Source organism: Malurus melanocephalus, unplaced genomic scaffold (genome assembly GCF_030028575.1).
Source record: "Malurus melanocephalus ecotype Western Australia unplaced genomic scaffold, MMel_1.1 scaffold_690, whole genome shotgun sequence".
In the NCBI taxonomy this organism is placed as follows: Eukaryota; Metazoa; Chordata; class Aves; order Passeriformes; family Maluridae; genus Malurus; species Malurus melanocephalus.
Genome location: NW_026623922.1, coordinates 89,054 through 110,733, shown reverse-complemented (window position 1 = coordinate 110,733; position 21,680 = coordinate 89,054). Strand labels below are relative to the sequence as shown.

At 39.4% G+C, this 21,680-nt stretch overlaps 1 protein-coding gene across 3 annotated transcripts in view; it reads right to left on the bottom strand.

The window, feature by feature from the left end:
- The window catches only part of CD44 (CD44 molecule (Indian blood group)), a 47,157-nt gene that overhangs the window by 20,850 nt on the left and 4,627 nt on the right, over window positions 1-21,680 (bottom strand). For all 3 annotated transcript variants that reach the window (XM_057384178.1, XM_057384176.1, XM_057384177.1), the window contains exons 2-6: window positions 8,798-8,963; window positions 6,177-6,313; window positions 4,739-4,810; window positions 3,818-4,060; window positions 3,015-3,110 (exon numbers count right to left, since the gene is read on the bottom strand). In XM_057384178.1, coding sequence (XP_057240161.1) covers window positions 3,015-3,110; window positions 3,818-4,060; window positions 4,739-4,810; window positions 6,177-6,313; window positions 8,798-8,963 — 714 coding nt within the window. The remainder of the gene's footprint in view (window positions 1-3,014; window positions 3,111-3,817; window positions 4,061-4,738; window positions 4,811-6,176; window positions 6,314-8,797; window positions 8,964-21,680) is intronic.

The following is a 21,680-nucleotide window of genomic DNA, read 5'->3' as shown; positions in this document are numbered from 1 at the left end:
TCACAGGCTCTGACAGCAGGAGAGTGTAGATGGGATTAGAAATAGGTTCCCGAATGAGGAGCATCCACCAAGATGGCATAAAATCAAAAGATGAAAGAAGTATCCACGAAGGCAATGCTGCCAAGAACCTGAGCTCAGAACTGATACCATTCCATGCAGAAGGCACATGCACTGCCCTTGATCTGATACTGTCAGCTGAATCCACACCAGAACCCCTTTCCAGGCAGACATTATTGCAGCACAGAGAGAGAGGTGCAGTTTTACTCCTATCACATTGCCAAACCACAACATTTTCTCAGAACACAGCACATCAAATAGTAAGCTCTACAGGTTTGTACTAGACATTTATGAATGGGAAGAAATTTCTGCATAGAACAATTACAGGAATCTACAGCCTTTTCATTCACTGTGCATCCAAACACGTATTGGCATGCAAACAGAAACAAACGTGTGGATTACACATGGATGACAAAACTCAGTCAGAGTTACTGTTCAAGTAGATAGCTCACTGATCAAGAAGGGTCCTACATCTGACTGATGGCACACCTAGAGATGAAAAGTCATTTCTTAATAACAAAGAGGAAAACTTGGTTTGTCAAGGGGAGAAAGTCAATGGTAACGTGCTGACAGTGTATAAAGTCAGACCATTAACTTGAGGGAGAACTCCATCAATAATTTTCAAATCCAGAGAAATAATGAATGACTATCATCTGAAGAATAAGCAGCTGTGCCAATTGTTCATTTCAAACCCATAGCAAAGAAGTCTTTAGATGATGCTAGACATATTTAAAAAAAAAAAAAAAAAAACAAACTTTACCTTTACAAATTAATTGTAGTAAAGATGGAAAACCATGATTTTGTTTCTTACATGAACACACTATAGAATTCGATAGATGGATTTTCAGCCATCTATCTGAAGATATATGACAAATACTTTTCTTTACTTATTTCCTAATTTTCTGCTTTCCAGTCTGTGGGATTTTTCTCTGAAATTAAATTGTGGTCAGGATATTCCAGTGAGCCGGCACTGCTGTGTGAGCTAAATAACAGATACTGGGGCATGGCTTTATCTTCTTTTTTTGCCTGTTCTCCATGTCATTTCTTCCTGTGCTACTGGGTATTTGATGACATGTCAGAGAGGTGCAGGTTATACTTTACTTCTTTCTGAAAGAAGTGCTAGGTTACTGATCCATTTATAATGCAGTAAAATTAAATGAGCTAAACACTTCAGCATTAAAGTGATTTTGTTGTGTAATAGTTAAATCTATTAGAAAAGCTCAGTGCATTACTTTCATAATCTTTTTTTTTTTTGTCAAGAGAACCTGTTTATCAATCCTAACCCCATMAACAAACATGCCAATGCTATCACTTCTCTGATACTCATTTATCAGTATTGACACATTTTATCAYATCGCTCTACAGGTTTTTTATCTTTTAAAATCTTAAATACCTCTAGTTTTCCCTCTGTAAAACAGTCCATGAGAGAGTACTGCTAGCAACAGGAAGGGACATACATATTTAGGACCAATAGATTTGATAATCAAGTATTAAAATGAAAACAGAAAGCTTTCCAGTACAGAATCAATGCACAGGATTTTGCAGTGGGTACAGAGACACCTGTACAAGGAAGCACTAAGTCACATGTGCACACAAAAGCAAATATGTATGAAGGAAAAATCATCATCAGAGTCAACCAAACTCCCCACTATTACCAGGTGAGATTTCCTTCATCCCTCACCCCCTGACAGGCAGTATTTTGTAACAAAAACTTTCACTGGAAACAAGCATCAAAAAATTCTCTACTTTCTTTTCAGGTAAAAAAAGATACCTAATGTTTCTTTTTCCATCTACATACTTATAAGTTGTTATTAACCTTCACATCCTCTGAGAAAAGATGCTTGGGTTTAATAATTTATGTCCTTTAACAGAGCTTTTGCTAACTGTGTAATGCATACAATCACTCCTCCTCTATCCTGTGAGTTCTAAACACGGCGACAAGGGCACYGTCTCTCAAAGTCACACAGACCATCTGACCAACTATCAGAAACCAACAGACAATCATGCAAATTCCTCACCATCATGAATTCCCCTGGTTGGGAGAAAAAAAAATGCCAGGGGGAAGAAACTCTCATTTCTATCTGTTCGATCTTTACTACAACATGCCTCTGTAGATTTCCTCTGTATAATTAAAATGTTCTCCCTTTAGGTTCACTTTATTTTCTGAGGCAAAGATCTTTATCASTCTAACCATAGAACTGGTGTGAACATATGTATAGCATTTCCACTTTAAAATGTGGAATAGGACTTCAAAAGCTTTTTATTTGTTGTAGCTGCTGTGCACTACATATTTGAAAAAAAAATCACAAGCAGCTTTTCGAACTCAGTAAAGCCATTTAAGGACAAAGAAGAGAAAATAGCTACTGTTCTTTTGGGTCCTCAAGGACTGTGGAGCCACCACAGTCACTGATTTTTTTTCTCATGCATATTGACAAGAAGGATGAAATTAGTTTTTGCAGTGCACAAATGGCTTGGCATTTGGAACTGCCATGTGAAGCACTGCCTTGGTTAGCAAGGCCAAGGTCTTGACATGGATTACCTCCATTCACAACCATAAATATACTGGGATAACAGATACTTTTATCACAAATTTACAAAAAGATCCTTTTCTACCTCAGCAATAAATTGACTTCAAGTGATAATTGGTTGTATTAATTTGTGGTGCCTCATAGAGTAAATAGGTGTGAAAAAAACAGCTATGGGGAACACAAATCAATCATGTTTCTGAGTTTAGGAACAAGCACTGAAGCAACCATACTGTAAATTATTTTACTCCCCTTGTCTCAGAGTGAAGGTCATTTCTGACTTAACCAGTCTGGAAAGTAGTGTCTTTCAAYAACTTTCCAATTTTTGAGGTGTTTTCTACTTCTCCACTTACCAGAATGCCCTTCTGGAAGAAGAAAGCAGCTTTAATGTGATCTATTTGGAATATAATTATTATGAAACATAGATCTTACTAGGACTGGCAGGATACTGTCCATCATATTTTTCATGGTAATCACCAGCCTCGGTCTCTGAAGTGACGTCCGGTGATAGAGATGGAAATTCGTTATCTGTATGGTGATGGAGAAATCATTACTGTTTCATCAGCTGAGATGCAATACTGTACTCACAAGTACTTTAACTATTCTACACTTCATTCTTCCTTTTATTGGTCCAAGAGAGAAGAAAGATGCAGACCCCACACAGGTTTACCTTACTGACATAGTAAGGGTTTCACCAAAACAGATCATTTGAAGAGGATAATACATTACAGTGACAATGAACATTCTGGCAGTGATCTGTTCATGTAACACAAGATCTTGTTGTACCTGTACACCATGTGGATGGGGATTCTGGAGCAATGAGGGAGGTTATTTGTATTCACCTCTACTGAGATGTATTCTGAGATTTAGCCCCAAAATCCAGACTATGCATGAAAGCAGAGCTGATAACACTTGTAATGGCAATCARCTGAAATACACACAGCACACACCTTGGGGAATGTGGGGAATGTTTCTGATCCTATCTCCTCAGCATCAAAGTTAGGATTTACCTTTTCTGATGCTAGCTACATGTCACAAGAAACATAACCTGTCATGAGTGCTTAGAGGATGACTTCTACCTGTACCCCTTATGCTGAATRGGAGCTAGTCTTTCAGACCTCTGATGATCTCAGCCACACAASCAACATAAAAGATTAAATTAAATATGTAGAAAAGAATATGCCATTTATATTTGGCAGGGCCCCATGAAATCAGTGGCAACCTACTGTCCTTACCATAATCTTTTCCAAKAATTCCTTTTTCCCCTCCTCCAGAAGTATGATCTGGCAGCTGTGAGACCGGAGTAGGGCTTCCATAATATGAGGGGCTGGATCTCCTGATGGAGGTATCCACGGGAGTTGTCTCATGAGTGGATCCACTGCCTGCGTTCTCATCATCCACCCCTGAGGTTGAGGATTCTCCGCCGCTGTGGCGCGTGCCATCGGCGTTGTAACGGGAGCCATCTGCATTGTCAATGACTGGAAACAGAGAATCAAACTGTGAACATCCAGGAACTCACAGCTACGATAAACACTTGTGGATTCATACCAGTTCATCCATTTTTGCCCTCCTATCTAACCCAGATTATACATCACTAAAACACGTCTAAGGTATATATGCTAATTTATGTATTTGTCACATTTCTAGGGCCTACCTTGCATCACTTATTTCTATCAAACTGCTTGATTTGAACATAAAATCTTGGCATTTGTAAAGGCAACGAGAATTTTAGAATTGGAAGAAATAATTTATTAAGAGTGCTGTTTTCCGCTTCCAGAAAACACGGAAAATTTATTACAAGCGCTCTTTTCCACTGCTTTTCAAACCAACAGCTCAAATCAGATATAGGAAGGTTGCTGCCATAAGCAAATTCCTTTATTCCAAAGAGGTATTAGGAGCTCTGAGGTGCCAAAAATGTCAAATACCTATATAAAAAATGTTTGGTAACCTGAGAGAAACCGAGATCCATAGAGTTAAGGGGAAGACAAGTGACTAGTTGCATTAATTTCTATTAAACACCTCTTAACTTCTTTTTCTCATGCTTASCTTGTTTTGTTTGTTTTGTTWTKTTTAATACTAGTGATTGTTTATGTAAAAWTAAGATAMCTAGATACTGCAAATTAAGCAAATGCATGTCCTTGTAATCACCACAGTACCTGTTTCATCCTGATTACTGAGTAAAGAAATATCTATTCTTTCAACTGGCTCACATGTTTTTTCCTGTGTTTCTGTGACAGAAAGAAAATAGAAAGTGTTAATTTGAAAAAATGGATTTAGAAAGTCACATTATTATGTCAATTGAACATCATAATCACAAAACAACAGCTTTACATGAGGACAATTGAAAACAAACTTCCAAACAAATTTTATTCATTGAYGTATCAGATGGGGCACTTTGAGATTGTTCTGTCAGCCAACAATGAGATTCACCATTTCGATAACCATTGCAGAAAATTGTTGCAATCAAAAGCAGCTAAAACAGCCTCATGACCCAGTTTCAGTGCAGGCAGATTCATGTCACAGTGGCAGTGGCCACTCTMATCCTTTTTAGCTGGAGAGACTCCGTCCTCTCATGGAGAGCTCTGCACAAGCAGCGTTTGCCCTGCTCTGGTGGGCACTGCTGGCTCCTGACAGCTGCTGTACGAGCTACCTGCCCCTGCTGCTGGAAGGGAATAACACTGGGGAGGAGTTCCAGAGCTCTGGAGGGGATGGACATCACTACAGCAGTCATCTGTGAACAGTCATGTGTGAGTGACACAGGATGGCGACTCATGTGACATCATGCCAACGCAAAGATTTTTAATTGTATCACCACCAAGAAYAAAATCAAAAAAATACCACTGCCATTCAAATCATCAATGAACTTGCCTACAGCTTTCTGTAAGAACTCTCTGCTTCCATTAAGAATGTCACAATCTACTGAAATTCAAGATCCTTGATTTTATTTTCCGACAGTGTGTTTGGCATCTGTCACGGACTATATACACTTTCCTAATAATTTACTAAAATAGTTCCAACTACTAAAAAGTTCAAAACCTTAGATGAAAGTGGTCTGCTTCTGACCACATTGCTGTCCAGCTGCCTCATGTCTGAATGGAGATTTGCCTGAGCAAATGTTGAATGCAGCTGCAAACAGGAGAGCAGTGGCCATGTCCATGGGATGGCCATCACAGGCCCTGGAGCTGCAGCAGGTGGCAGCCACTCCTGATATTCCATAAAACACAAAAAGCTGCTCTTGGCTGTGAAGCTCATGTGAGCATGAGCAGAAGAGCTGAGTGCCACGCCTGACAACACTTATGTCTTTCAGAGTCACTGCTGCAGCGGTTCACTTCACTAAGCCTTTATAATGAGCTCTTCCAAAGCTGCTAAGTTTGTCCCAAGGCCAGAARAATGATTTAGTTCAAAACACACCAATAACAAAAAGGTCCATTGCTGGCATGACAGATAATCTAGAGGCTGACAAAATGCACTCCTCAGCTGAAAACCAGGTTGTATTTATCATACAAGCCCTCATTCCAGTAYCTTAAACAGGAGATTACTTATATTATTTTCAGTTAATCTATTTCTGAAATGCATTWTAAAATCACTCCTTACCTGTTGCATTGTAGCAGTAAGCATCATACCGATCAGTTGTGTTTGCTGGAAGTCTGTAAATGCCAGTTTTATTTGCTGCACAAAGATGGTAGGGATTGATCCGAGGGATAACAACATACCCCACTACAAAACCATACCTGTGAAGAACAGAGGTAAAGAAACCATTTTACTTACTACAGCAGATGTCACCTAAACATYGAGAGGTTACATAGAAGCCATTATTTTTTAAAAGTGCATGCTCTTATTCATACTGTTTTGCTGCTTTCTTTTTTCCTTTCTCATTTGTGTCTTCCTTTCTCACATGTAGCCACATCAATCTCCCATCACCCAACATCATTTTGTGTGTAATTCTGAGAGGTAAACCCATTTTAACTAAGTAAGCATCTTATTAGCTAGATCAGTTGTGATCAGGGTGATCAGAGCAATGGAGTGAAAGGGAGGGAGGCAAGCACACTTTTTGTTCAGTGTGAGTTTGTATCAGCTGACACTTMATTCCCCTTCACGTTTTCATCGCTTTGACATAAGATACTGCTCAGTGACACTTGAAATGCTGGGGGCTCAATTTATGGTACCTGAACAAGTTTAAAGAATGATTGCAACACAGCATTAGTAGTGAATTTTCTGCAAAAACTGACAGCCTAGTCAAATAYTCAAATACAAGACTCATTCATCCACAAATTGTTGCTGTATCTTTCAGTTGAACAACGTGATTATTGTGCACAGAGCTCACATAATTCAGTGAAGACCGTGGTTACMTAATGTACAATACATTATTACTATTTTGCAATCCTGTAACACCTGATTGATTCCAACGTATTTAAGAGGGAAATGTTTTAGAATGGTAACAAGAAAGAACTGGGGTCTGGTTTAGGCTTTGTTTTACTTCTTGAGATGTTCGATTTATCAGGGAGGAGTAAATGTCACAGCTTTGCAGTTTYTTATCTATGAAGATCATTGCAGTTTCATGTCTGATGTGCAGATACTTGCAATTCTGAAACTCTCTTGTAGGTGGAATAATAAATTACTTTACTCACACTCCCAACTGAGCTTATAATGCTGACACTTTACAAACTATTACTGACCTACTTGTGTTGTGTTCTGTGGATTCATCYTATTCATATGCATTTTGATGATTATATGCAGCATATTTTCCCTGTTCTACTCAAGTTTAATAAGAGCTAAGGCTTACTGACAAGGGCTACTTCTAAGATCAACAAATGAAAGCAATAAGGTGGGAGGGTTGGCCAGAAGGAAGGGASGAAGAAATCCTATTTACATGGCTTACATGTCCAAATCTGTCCTCTGGTAAATTGTGAATTAGGGAAAATTGTAACATTAATGAAAAAATACAGCTTGTTCCTGAAAAAGAAAAATCTACTCTTCTTTTTTTTTATATTTTAACTTTAGAAAATACTTTCCATATTTTAGAATACTCATAATTGCTAGCATAGAAGTCTCTACCCCTRGGCACTATTTAGGATTTGCTCTCTAACTACTGTGCAGTGCTGGGCAATTCAGAATGCTGTGTACATTCATGTGCTAATGTCAGAAAAAGAACATGCCTACTGCATTATGAAGGAYTTTCCCCTCAGAGTAAAGAACTGTTCCTAGTCATTATGTGGTACAATTTTAAATTACATTCCCACTTCTCACGGAAGAATCCTCTAAGAATTCTCTGTCCACATATTTCACCACCACCAGACTTGTGAAAATGAACATGCCAGAACAGGAAATAGTTGAAAGCAGTATCKATGTCAATACTATTTCTCATGGTACCACAGGGAAAGTCTTAAAATTTTGGGGAAATGTCCATGGAATTTTTCTATGCCAGTCAGAAGATAAATTCCATTTCTCCATATTTGCTGTTTAAGTTAGATTGCAATAAGGTTGAAGATCTTCTGACATTTATTTAAACTCCATAATGGTTTGCCAGCATTAATCTCCTGTGCTGCAGTGATTACGCACTGGCCAAGTTTGCAGTCCTGAGGGAAATTCWTCTGTAACTTCTAGTCTCTTGGGCTAGTTATTTTTTGAGAAACTRGAGAGTCTGTATTATCCACATTTGTTGCCCTATACATCATTAATCACTGCAGGTAATTAAGTCACTTGGTTTTGTTATTTTTAATAACTACCATAGCTGCCTTCTGACACATCTCCACTCCCAGGCTGTAAGGATGCACTGACACTGGGACCATTTTCCCACTGGGATGTCAAGAGTTGACCCCTCACAGCATCACCTGGTGCTTTTTRCTGCTCCTTGGCAAGACAGAGCTGCACATACTGCACACATGAACCTCAGTCTTTGACCTCACATTAGGTTCTTACTTAGCACATACTTATCTAACCAATTATTCAGTGACACAGTATGATCTGAACAGCTTTCTAATTAGTTTATTATCCTGTCAATCTTTGATTACCTTTAGATTTTATCTGTGAGAGGTTAAGATTTGGTTTTAAGATTAATGGTAAAAACTATACGCATCAAGGACTGGACCCAGAGCCAACATACAAATGCACAAAGATTTTTTTTTTCATTACAGAATATAACTTRTTTAACTAATCTGAACAACTGCAGTAAGTCAAATGTAACTATTACACTATATTTTCACAAATTTCTCTACCTGCAGGTTTCAAATCCAAGCTCATGAGCTGTCCTCAGCTGCTCTAGTGTTGCCAAGGTGCTGTTGAGAGCTCTGCAGAGTTCGACTGCTTCAGATCGTGTGAGACTGTAGCGACCATTTTTCTCSACATGAAAAACTCCTCCGTATCTGCAGCTTACATTGAATTCTGTTATCAAAGGAAAAGAAAAAAAAATCGTTAACAATTTAGACCTAATGCTTCACTGAAGGCCTGGAAATTATTTTCAAGTATAACGCTCTCAAAGCAAACCAGCCACAAGTAACAGATATCACTTAATTCAGAAAAAGCACTACCACTTTCAACCAACTTCTCCATACTTCCACTTTTTGGGCTAAGGCACGAGCCAAATCTCCAGCCTTTCTAAAAATAACAATGCAGCATGCTTTTGAGAGGCATCTAGCACTTTCAACACACCATCAACACTAATRAGCAGAAGAAAGAGTTAATAATAATATCAATACAAATAAGAATAAACATGTGCGTGGAGAAAAATGGGGAAAGAACAGGACACTTCAAAGCAATGTAAATTAACTTTGTTTCTGCCCCACCTTTCCCTCAAGAGAAAAAAAGCAGTTGCARCTCCAGACTAGAATGACAACTGCAGAGCACACTTCATAGGAGTAGCTATTATTTCCAGTGCAGAGAGGAGCATGACTCATTTTTATCTCAATTTTAATGGAAGTTCCATGTGCAAGAATGGGAAAAATAGACCAGTCTTCTCCAATATTAGAAGGGTGTGTCTGCACKGCCTATTTGAAAAGAAGGATGACATATAATAACTGTTTTTCGAAAAGACACCAAACACAGTTCATGCACATTTGCATTGACACATTCCATATAAATAATGAGCACCTTTCTTAGTGAAACTTTGGCTTGACAGTCTATTTTGCTCCRTAGCATAGATGTGAAAGCCAATGATGGTAATCAAGGAATGCACTCTTTCTTCAATTACTTTTTTGCCATTGATAGACYGATGTTATTCTGTGTACAGGGTATTTACCCAGTGTAAACTGCCAGGAACACTCCTTTCCATAGCTCACAGGAAACACTCAAGGAKATAAAATATCAGATTAGATCCAGACTAAGTGATGCATAAGAGGACAGCCCCTGTTCACAGCACAGGTAGGGGTCCAATGATGTTGATGCTTGTTTGTCCAAAGGAGCTTAAGAGCTGTGCATCCAAACTTGAATACTTGTACTGTTGGCAACAGAATTAATCATTACGGCTGCCTGGACAGACTTTCCACAAAAAGAAWGGAAAAAATGCCTCTTCTCCCACCATTCCCTYTCYCCMRGRWTKKKGSYKRMMAAAACCTTTGTTTTAGACAAAATCAGTATGYATYGCARAGCTGTTTAACAGTCTTGCTGACCRCAGTTCTTAATATTTTTYAATATTTTTATTATMATCTGYTATTAAAAAATTTATGGCCCYTCTGCCACTCCCTGACTRCCGCTCTGGGATGRAGCTGCTCTCACAGCTGCCATGTAAGTAACTTCTACTTTGGCTCCAAATATTTCCTGTTCAAAGCCTGACATTGTTTTGGCACTTGTCCAGTCAGTAGCTGTATTAAGCATAAATGACCCAGACAAGAAAAAGGCTTCTTCTTCTTCTTCTTCTTGAATCTCTCTTCCTAAAACATACTCTGTGAAACCCAAGACTAAATGCTGAATATGGGGATAAGATCAYGAAGTTCTATTTGATTAAAGAGCCAAGTTCAGTGATTTTGGAGCTAGATTTGGAGGGAGCATCAACATCTTTTCTGATAACTGTGGGCTAATTTCTGAAAAGCTTTCACTGTGGAAGCAGATACCACATACACTTACTTTGGGTTCCATTTGATTGCAGTTAATCCTAGATTCACTGAGTTATGAAGTGAAGTTTACTTTTGTTTAGAGTGAGTTGATTTAGCTGCCATCAAACCTCAGCCCATTCCTGGTTTTAAAMACTACAATTTATGTTCTATTACCACTCTGAGATTCAGTCATAGAATTCCACTTAGCGAGCCAATTGCTTAGACTGTTTAAAAAAGCAGGCTTATTTACACAAATAGACTTAATGGAACTATGTGTGGGCTACATGCCTCCACATGTGCAGACTTTCCATGGAAATGCTCAGCCTGAGAGCATCCCGCACACCAGGACACATCTGGGCAGTTCCAGGCTCACTGCACGTGTGCTCCCAATTTCTCTGCGTGCACAAAGCCACAGCTTTGCTCCAGCARCGTGAGAGATCACGTGGGTGTCCAGGAAACCCCAGGCAAAAGTGTGGCAATCCAGTTCTCCAAAGTGGCTCTGAGGACATCCAGTTGGGTGGCACCGTGCCCAAAGTAATGCTGACACAGCATCTTTGTTCTCACTTTGATGGTATCTTCCATGCCTGCTGCTCCAAATGTGCCACTGCTGCAGCAGACTCGCTGAAGATTCGTGAAGAATTGACGATGGAAAAAGGACCAAAGCAGTRCCCAAAACTCACAGGGTATTTCACAGCCTAAGCAAATTGTGTAAATTCTGTCTCTGCTCTTTGAAGACAGAAATTACTGCATTTTAAAAATGACAAAATACAAACCCAGAGCTGTCAGGAAACACACCATTATCACTTTACAGTCTCAGATTTTAATGTCCAGAMAATAGGGACCCTTAACTGAACTAATGAAAACATTTCTACTCACATCAACGAAAAGCATAAAAAACAAATGATGGGATCTGAACTAAATTAATACCTTAATAAGYGAAAGAAGAAACATGACTGCCAAATTCAAATCTAAACACATATTTCACCTTTTCACATCAGGCAGGAAGGTCAAATCCATTACTTTTATGTTGATGTTGCATAGCTGGCTTTAACACAATTATGCAAAAGATGGATTTTTATTCTGTTTCAAGAGCCAAGGCAGTGCAAAACCCACACTGTATGACAAACTATTGCTGATCCTTTTAACATTTTTGAAGTTTCAAAGGGGCTGATTCAGAGTGGACTCASAGGGAAACCACCAACAGCAYGCAAACCTTCCCTCCTGCCCCCTCYGGCTTTGGGGGCTGACAGGCCACAATCTTTCCTTTCTTCTTTCAWCCACATGATTTGCTACAGCTGTTTAATAATTGCTCTTTAAGAGGGCAAATAGTATGAAATATGTCTAAATTGTCACAGTCATTAATCTCACCCAGACCATAAGATTGGGTGACACAAACCAAAGCCATGGAATGCCCCTAAGTCTGCGCCGACTTTTATGAGCGTGGAGAACATAAAATTCCACACAGGCCRTTTTTGCCTGTCTTTCCCGGGAAAGCAGCTGCATGCAAACCTTTCTCTGCTGTTGCCATTCACATAWATAAACCCGGTTCAGCTAATACTTGTCAGCCAAAATCACTAACTTCAGTTCCCCAGACAATTTGCTAGCTAGAGCCCACTGGTGGGATGGAATCGCCTCACACARACTACAGAGCATTGTCCCAGAGAAGTGTGAGTTACACCCTGATAATTAACACAAGAGGCTTGTTAGAAACTGTCACTGTAACAAACCAGGTGCAAGTTCCATTTCCACCCTGATTCTGCAACCCTTATGCATAATGAGTTACATTGACTCACACCACCTCTTCCCACTGGAATTGATTTTCCATGAAGATGTTTGACGTACTGTATGGATGTTTCATGCACTAYTCCCTGTTTTCCATTGTTTTCAGGACACCACCTGGGGGTTTTGTTTTTGAGGTGAATGTAGTCTTGTATTTAAAAAAAAAAAAAAAAAAAAAAAGAAAGCAGTTCTGTTAACGACTGCAGATACATCAAAGGAAACACCCTGCCCACTTGAACGAAAGTGTGTGGAACTTGTACGTGTTACCAGACTTCTTGGTAAAACCGCACGCCAGATTGCGTGGCAACCAGGAAATGTTAGGGGGCTGTTTTCATGGGGATTTTCCTTTTCAGTTTGTGTTTCAGGATGATTGATAGGTCACCAGGATGTGACAAACTGGGGCTGACAACAGGGACGAACTAGAGGTTTGACAGAGCAGAGAGWTTTCATTCTCTTTGATTTAATAGAATATAGGATTTACATTTACTGTAAGAATTTAGGTCTAAATTTATTAAACTGATTTCCAACTCTAGGCAGATACTCATGGGTAAATGTTTGCTTATAACCTCAGATTATTTAATCTCTCACTGACAGTTCTGAACAGGAACAACCACCAGTTTAGCCCTGATACTTATATTTTGAATATTATMACCTGCTTTAAATGCATGCTGGTAATGAAGCAGCAAAAAATTACAYACTGGAAACAGATTAAAATACATTTAAAAGAAAATCCTAGCTACTATGATTCCTCTCTAGACAAATCTATAAGTTGACCCATATGAGTCCTAAAATATGAGGAGCTCTGGACAGTTCATTATTTGTCTCTCAGTTCAGACCTACATCTATTTATGCCTTTTTTTTTATTGTTTCTCAGGAAAACTACTTCATRGCTAAATCAGAATGCATATTTTACTTCTGACTTGAGGAAATTACCTCTGAATACAAAATTTCATATGGGTTGGATTCATGAAACATTTCAGGATCCAAGACACTTTTTCAATGCATAATACATTAAGTTAGCCTGATCCACCATTTTAACATCTGTGAGTACTCAAGTATACAAAAAATATCYTTCAGTGATTACCTAATTCACTACAACACACATGGGCCTGGAAGGCATTATTTGCTGAGTATTCCACCTTTTTTTAAGAGTCTATTAGTAAAAAACTTCACTCAAGCAACTCGCAGCCCAGGCAGCTGTAACAGGATATGGAGGCTTTCACCTTTATGTCAGGAGTTGGACTAAAGCCCAAGTCAGTGATGAAAACCACTGGATAGCTGTTTGCTAGGTTATGTAAAATGATTCATTAATCCCAGCCACAGTCACTAATAGACACGTGTCGACATCATTAAAACACACCTATACTTGAATCCCTCGGGGCTTGATGAGGAAAGGAAAATTGTGCTGGGAAAATGGGACTCAAAACTGGGATGACTACACACTGATCAAAATTTAGAAGTCAAATTTTCAAGATCCACGTGAATGAAGCAAGCAAGCAGTCCTTTACCACCCCAACACAAAAGCACCATGTATAATCATTAAGAGTGGCTGGTTTTGTGTTCTTCTAGTTATGATATTCTTGTTCTGCTAAACAGCATTCCTTAAAGRAAGTAGAGAAACAAATCTAGAAATAGACCACCTGCACCATAAGTGAGGCTTTTCCAGATAGTGACAGTGAAAGTAACTTTTCACAGATTCTTGGGAGATGTCTGATGAAATACTTTCCTTGGAGTACTGCCAAGTTGTGAGACCTACAATGATTTATAGGAAATACATTTCCAGATTTAGTGGCAATATATCATATTTTTGGTTTTCAAAGTATCCCTTGTGGATACTTAAATAAAGTAAAATAAGGGGTTTGCTTTTCAGTTTGAAACTGCCTTYAATTCTGAAATTAGAATAATTAGTTTGCACAAAATAAAATTGTTTAAGAAAGCTAGGTTTAAATGTTTACATGGTTGCAATATATGTAGATGGTTTATGGGTCCCAGACCAAAGTTTCCCTSTAGGATTTTTTAAAATGTCGTATTTTCATTTCTGTTTGGCATAGAAAATGTTGTGAGCCTTGAAAATGTTAATGGGAGAGAAAAAAAAACGCATAATTATATTCCTAATAGATAGCTGATATTCAGGGAGGAAAAAATTCTCCGCACACCTGTCTTTTTAAAGACAGAAAAARTCCAGAAAAACACTTTTAAAGGAATTTTACCTGCATGTTTGCAAGGAGTTMCTGCTATAAATAGAGACAACGTATTCTTAGTAGCTGGGTGTGGTGACAAGAAAGTGAAGATGACTSTCCACAGATTCAAAGGTGTAAAGCCAGAACTTCCTTTGAAGTTGTGCCTAAGCTGCTCCTACTGTCCAGTTCTATTTGGGTACCTAGTAATTCAGCCTGAAAAAGCAAATAARAGTGTAGCTTTCTCACTTTCCTGTGTGCTCTAACTACATGAAAAGTCATGGGATAGCCATGCTAACCTTGAGGTCCAAGTGGGCTGAAGAGGATCTCTGCAGTGAGAAGGAGATGTGGCTGGAGGATKCACAGAGGCCAGAGAGGGATACGCTGCAGTAGGAGGTTCTCCTTTCTCCAACAAAAATCAGCAAATATTCCTTAAATTTCTGTATTCATTCTGGAAAGTGCACACTGGAAACAGGATGTGGGACAAAGATCTAGCTGTTGACTTTCTCCTAAACTTTTGTTCCTAATGAATCTGCCTACTGATCATCAGAGTCATTGTCTCTGCATCTGTTTACCGATGGACAAAAATCTGCAGTCTCTTACAATCTGCAGTCTCTTACAATCTGCAATCTCTACAGCTCTCCTGGCTACTGCTTTAAAACAATGGGTGTGGGGGTGGTGCTATTAATAAATCAAGCATTCACAGAGTCACCCAAAATGCAAGTAAGTACAAGAAATATGCTTCATTCTTCAGCAGCTGCTGCAGGAAGAAAAGAATCTGCTAATGCAYCTTCCAATCACACTTTATCTGGCTGGCAACTGTTGCTCTGGTAAACATCCTGAGTGAGCCTATCCTGTGTCATCACTTATGATAAATCTCCTTGCTGCTGACTTTAATATTAGTCTTTTTGTAATAGTCTCACCCAACGGGGAGCTGAAAGTCTTTGGACTCCAGCAGAACGTGGTGCAGCTGCACAGCACCTCGGGGGGAAAATTGCAGGCAGTGATATCATAGTCTGCAATTAGTTATCTGATATGCCCCCCTCGAAATGATGAAAACATAACCATCATGGTCGATAGGAGCAGAGCTCCAGGCTGTACAGTGAGGAACCCAACCCCAAAGGSTGAGTAACCAGGGCTGTGAGGAGAATCAGTTGGGATCAGTTCCAAGCAATCCAGGTGAAGAAACACATGAAACAAAGCTGGGGAATAATAGCTGGAGTCTGATTTCCACTGTTTGACCAATTTAATTATTTGGGGAAAAAAGCAGTAGACACACAGAGTTGCCCAGCAGACAGATCCCCATCCTAGACCCCAAAATGCCTTATTCCTATTCTCTGATCTGTCACTTATCCAGTGAAAGAAAGGTATCTCAGGAATCTTTTCAAAAGTTCTGAAAGCCAGCCAGTGAAAACAAAGATAACATGACTCTGGCAGACATACTGAAAAGAGGAAGGCTGCTCAGAATATGCCTCACAATGTGGGGCATGATCTATGGAAGTCAAAGGTAAATTTCTTATGCAAGGATTTGATGATGGAAGAGAATATTGTCATATCCACTATTCCCTTTGGCTTTTCCCTGATACAAGAAGGGCAGGGATTCCATAGCCTGTAASCAGATTGCCTAGGCCAGCAGGCAACTTCTCCTGGGATTTTTGGTGGCAAAATATTTCCTTTTTCTGGACTCTGTGTGACTCTATCCAACCATATCCTAGGGTTTCAAGTATCTTGAGATTTATACTGAAAATGCTGACTAGCAAGTAGCTTTCCTAAGATGTATGTAGGTTATTCATATACTGAGCCACCTGAGCAGTTAAATTTCTTTAATAATTCTTCCAGTCTCAGTTAYGAACCTTTTAGTACTGCTTTAGTAAAAAGGCATGTTTAATAACTAGAGTTTGCAATAAACATTAGCACGCACACAATGCTACTGCTATCACAAATATGGTGGGCATAATGATATTTTTCCTATTAAAAAAAAGTTTATTTAAATGTAGCAATTTATGAGAGGCAGTGAAGATTCTCTTGCTTGAGTGAAGAACGGGAAAGAGGCACTGGCAGTGTGGCCTTCATGTTCTGTGATTTCAAATACTACATTAAATCCTACATAAATTTAGGCAGTGCTTGCATATAATCAGACTCAAATAGGGAAGCATTATTGTTTCCCAGAAGTGCTGGAATTATTGTGAAGCCAATGGTTTTGTTGTGGTACTCACTGATTCTATTAACCTTCTGTTTTAATGAGATATAGCTGGATTTCACAGAAAGATCCCATGTTTGAATGACAAATGATACAGTGGCAGACCTCAGTTCAAGTACAGAGAGTTTTACAGCACTGGATTCATTTTGAGCCAGAGCCAATTTGAACAGCAATTCAGGAATACACCACCTCAATAAATACAAAATCCGAGACAGTTACTTACTAATAAAGCACCACAATATTTTTCCCCCACCATTGATATTACTTGAAGCAAACTTCATCAAGTGGTTTATCAAGTGCACTAGACTAAGCATCAACCCAGGACAAAAAGACCACAAATTGGAAGAACTCATTGAGAGCAGCCCAGACAAGAAGGACTTGGACAATAGATCTTATTGTCTTCCCTGAACAAAAAACCTTCCTTCCTTTCCTAAAAACATGTCTTGGACACACCTTGCTATAACAAACTGCTAATTCATCTGACTCATAAAACTACTTTCTCTGAAAGGGTGGGAGATATTGGGATACTTTCAATATAGGAATCGATTCMAGATACCAAACCAGTAAGTTAAAAAGCAAAAGATAGGCTTCACTTAGTCATGTTGCCATGACTATCACTGTGGGTATATTTGTATCAGATCAGGGGTGGAATAAAGGTGTTATTTCATTGCCTTGCAATTGCTGTGAGTCAACAGGAGTATGACTGTGAGTGGTGTTGATAAAATGGCATGACCTGACCACTATGAGTAATAAGGTCAGACAGAAGACTGATACTGTTAAGAAATTCAGTGTAGGYCTGAAAAAAATTGGTTGCATGGGTGTTTCAAAAATTAGGCAAATACTCTTACTCATAAGGAGTATTTTCTCACAGGGATTGCTCAGCTGAAGCAAGGGTTGCACAGCCAGACWCAGTGATGGATTGCCAAACAGTAACTGAAGAGAGTTTCCTGTTTTCAACGTAACAGTTTTCAGAGAATGCTCTGGTCCTCTGTGCTCTTGTTCACTTCCCATCCAGTAGAATAATATTTGTGCAAGAACATTTTTCTTATGATTAATCATAATGTTTCTTTCAGCTGAAATAGCCCTGTAGGTGAACTCACACCTGCTTTCTGGAACTGCAGCAAAAGAGGCACCAATTTGGTGATGGGACTGCAGGCTGGGACTTTGGGGAAGAGGCAGAAGATCTGTAGCTACATTGCTTTGCCTCTGTTTCCCTACCTGTGCCACTGGCTTCCCATGGGCTACAAAAATCACTAATCATTATCTTGTGCTGGCAGCATGGTTGTCTGTTCACTTCTTTCTCACTAGGTGGGAATATTCTTACTCTGTTAAATATTTCTGTATCTAGACTTCAAATTTTAAGTTCTAGGGTAATTTAAATACATTCAGCCTGACTCTAGCTCTGCTGAATATGTTGATGAAACCCACCAGATAAAGTAACTCCTTCTTGACCAAATGTTGTAACATTTATGTGTACTCTGTGCAATGCAAGGAAAAAAAACCACTAAACAGAACAAAATTTCAACAGAGACACCATCTATTTCTGAAGCAATGCACTGAGAAAGCCTAAGATGTCAAATCTGTTTCAAGAATTCAAGTGCATCTACAGCAGTCAGAAGAATCCAGCAGATGACAAACAGAAGGAGCACATCTCAGACATGTGCTGGTGTCTAAATGTTTGAACGTTTGAGGTACTGTGGGATCTGCTGAGGAGAAACCACGTGTTTTGTTACTGATGCCCACCCTGAGCTTTGAAGGCATGGATGTGTATCATCAAGTAAATGTGACAAATAAATACTTTTGTAGGTTATTAATGGATATAAGCCTTGCTGTGCCCAAGACTTTCAGTGTTGTGGCTATGCTACTTTTTTTAATGGGTTTGTGACAACACAGAAGCAACTGAAGAAAATAATATTGTCTATATTTCGAAGGGTAGCCTAGTAAGGCAGAGAGAGCTTTTTTAACTTTTCCTCCTTTGCCTAGCAAAATAAATTAATTAAAAATTTATTCATTTGCAAGTGCAAAATTTTGGATAGAAATTCTACTGATCTTTAAGGGCATTGTTGCAACATCTTACCAGTCTTGAACTGTTCTTTATGCAATATATTGTTTATGATGCACTAATTTGCTATAATTCTGGCATATATAAAAGTAATAGGGGTTGCTAAGAAGTATAAAAGAAGAAAAATTTACCCCAGCTCCAGAAAGAAACACAAACTACTTTTTACATGTCCTACCTGGATTAAAATAAACTTTCAGCCAGGCATTATCAGAAAGCAAATTCAGATTTAGTCACTGGTCTTAACAATCTCCAAGTCACAGAACATGCCTCCTCCTGAAAAGCTGGACAATTGGGTTTTTTCTAATCCACATGAACTCACACAGCCAGAAAATGCTGTCCAGCATATATGCCAAGAGATGCCCTGAAAAATCACTTGAAAAACTTTGCTGATCTTACCCTTACATGATGCTCTAAGATTGCTCCTGCTTCGCTATTTAAAAAAAAAAAACCAGTTAGTGCTGTGCTCTGTTCAGTGTGAACACAAACAATATCACTACTAGATAATGTGTGAGACTTGGCAGGTCAAGAATATGTGGAGAAAACACAGCAAAATTAGTGTAATCCTTTCCCACCCAAAAAACAGCCAGAAAATTAAGCCATAAGAAAAAAAAGGAGGGGAAAAATGGATGAATAGGACTGATCTCAAAGAAATGCCAAGAGACACAAAAGTCATCATACACAGAGAAAATCTCTGCAACATTTTACACAACAGGGAGCAAATGGATCCAGGGTTTACTGAGGCAAGCCACAAAAGCAGGAAAGAAACCTCTCTAGGCAGTCACCATGGGAATGTGTCTCACATGCTCAAAGTGTCTGCCARTTACTGCTTTTAATACAAGAATTGCTAATAGGATAAGTGCTTGCCTAAAACCTTAGCTGGGCCCATTCAGTGATGCACTGGAACCACCAAGTATCTCTTTTCAGCAGGCTATAAAATGATTTTCTTACATTCTGGAAAAGAGGGGTTCAAAAGTTAAGAGCTCAATATGTAATCTCAAGAAGGGTATTTTTATTTTCTGTGCTAGAACAGATTCTGCTCCCCACAAGAAGATGAAGTTRCTCTGACTACTGCAATGGAGGAGCRGTACTTTGTTAACACMATTTTCCCAAGCYATTGGATGCTCCAGCCCTATAGCCTCTCCCAGAGCACCACACCTTCATGCACAAATACCTCCAATATATCAAGAAGATATTTTATATTTATCACTAAAAAGTATTGGTTCCAACAGGAGTGATACCTGACTAAATGTAAGACACCATTCTTCAGTTGATTATTAAATAAATTGTGAAGTCATTGAACCTGAAGAACTGTTAAGTCTGACAGTAGGGCAAAAGATGTAAGTCAGTTCCCACTTCACAAACTGCTTCAAACATCCCTAATCATAAAAAGATAAGCATGGCAGAAGAAGTCTTTAAGGAAGATCTACTTTGCATTTGCTGTTGTCTAACAGGAAACAATTGCCATCAAACTGAAAACAGCTGCCAGAATTCGGTGTGTATATAGATAGCAAACACACAAATAAACAGGATAAAACTGCCAGAGCAATAAAGTTTTATCTGATTTTTACAGCACTGCTACTGGCTAAATTGATTTAAACAAAGTACGTATTATTTCACTTCAGTGTTTTAAATGCCAGGTTTATGCATAAACGGCACATGGGAACAGAGAACAAAACCCCACAGTTATGGATATGAAGACTCATTAGCAAMAGGAGCCTTTTTTCTACACTTACACACCTGTGTAAATGGTGGAAAAGGGAAAGGGCATGTAAATAAAGAAGGACAACTAATCAAGCAGGGGGAGGAAAAATAAGGAAGCGAGTGAAAGATGCGTTCAGGCCGCACCCTCAGTGTGTCTTCATTATTAATGAATCATGTTTCTTTATAATTGACAAATGCTACTTTCCCTTGAGCCTGCCTGGTTAACTATTCCATATTCCTYGTGTAGCAGCTTTATCCAGAGCACCAGGATGGCGCTGGGAAGCCCTGACTGTCCTTAGCAGGGACACATTGCCTGGATTCCTCAGTGTGACAGGGACACCGTCTGTGAGATGTGAGCTGCYCGATGGAAGGAGCAGGTAAATGGAAGGAGCAGGTAAATCCCACCATGCCGAGCACCCCTCATGAACGATCGCGTTCACAAAGAGCATCCTGCAGCCSGTCCCGTCTGTTCGGAGCGGGATGCGCTCGGTGCGCTGTCCCGGCAGCATTATCCCGGCCCCTCTGATCCGCCCCGCTGCTGGCAAGCTCTGCTGTCTCTCGGGCTGCTAGCAAAGGCTGCTGCTCCTTTCAGAGCCCGCTTTGGACAGCAGCCCGCTCGCTGCCGGGACACTCGCTCACATGTGCCCACGGGGGTCTGGGTGCCCACGGAACATCCACTGAGCTCCAGCGAACCTCGCACTTCTCTATGGGAAATCTGCACCAAACTCTTCATTACAGCTACCCACACACACCACGCCCTGCTTCTTCACAGACACCTAGCCATTAACAAAAATAACAATAAAAAAGCCCCCTAGGGAAATGTACTTCTGAGAACCTGTTTTGCTAACATGGTGTCACTGTGAGACACACATAATTAACAAAAGCTATGCCACGGCAGGTTGGTTTTTTTTGGTTGGCTTTTTTTTTTTTATTTTTAACTATTATACGTTCTGTCAGAGGCAGCATCTTATTTACAAAAGCAGGTATTTAGTAAAAGAGACACTAATTGTGAAGCTGAGGATTGCAGGCTGATGCCCTTTTCCTAGGCAGCTGTCAGCACGTACCCTGGCAACATCTCCTGTAACCCTCTCACTCTGCTTTTGGAACAGCATCATTAGCAGAAAGAGAGATGGAAGTTTTAACACAGCTGCT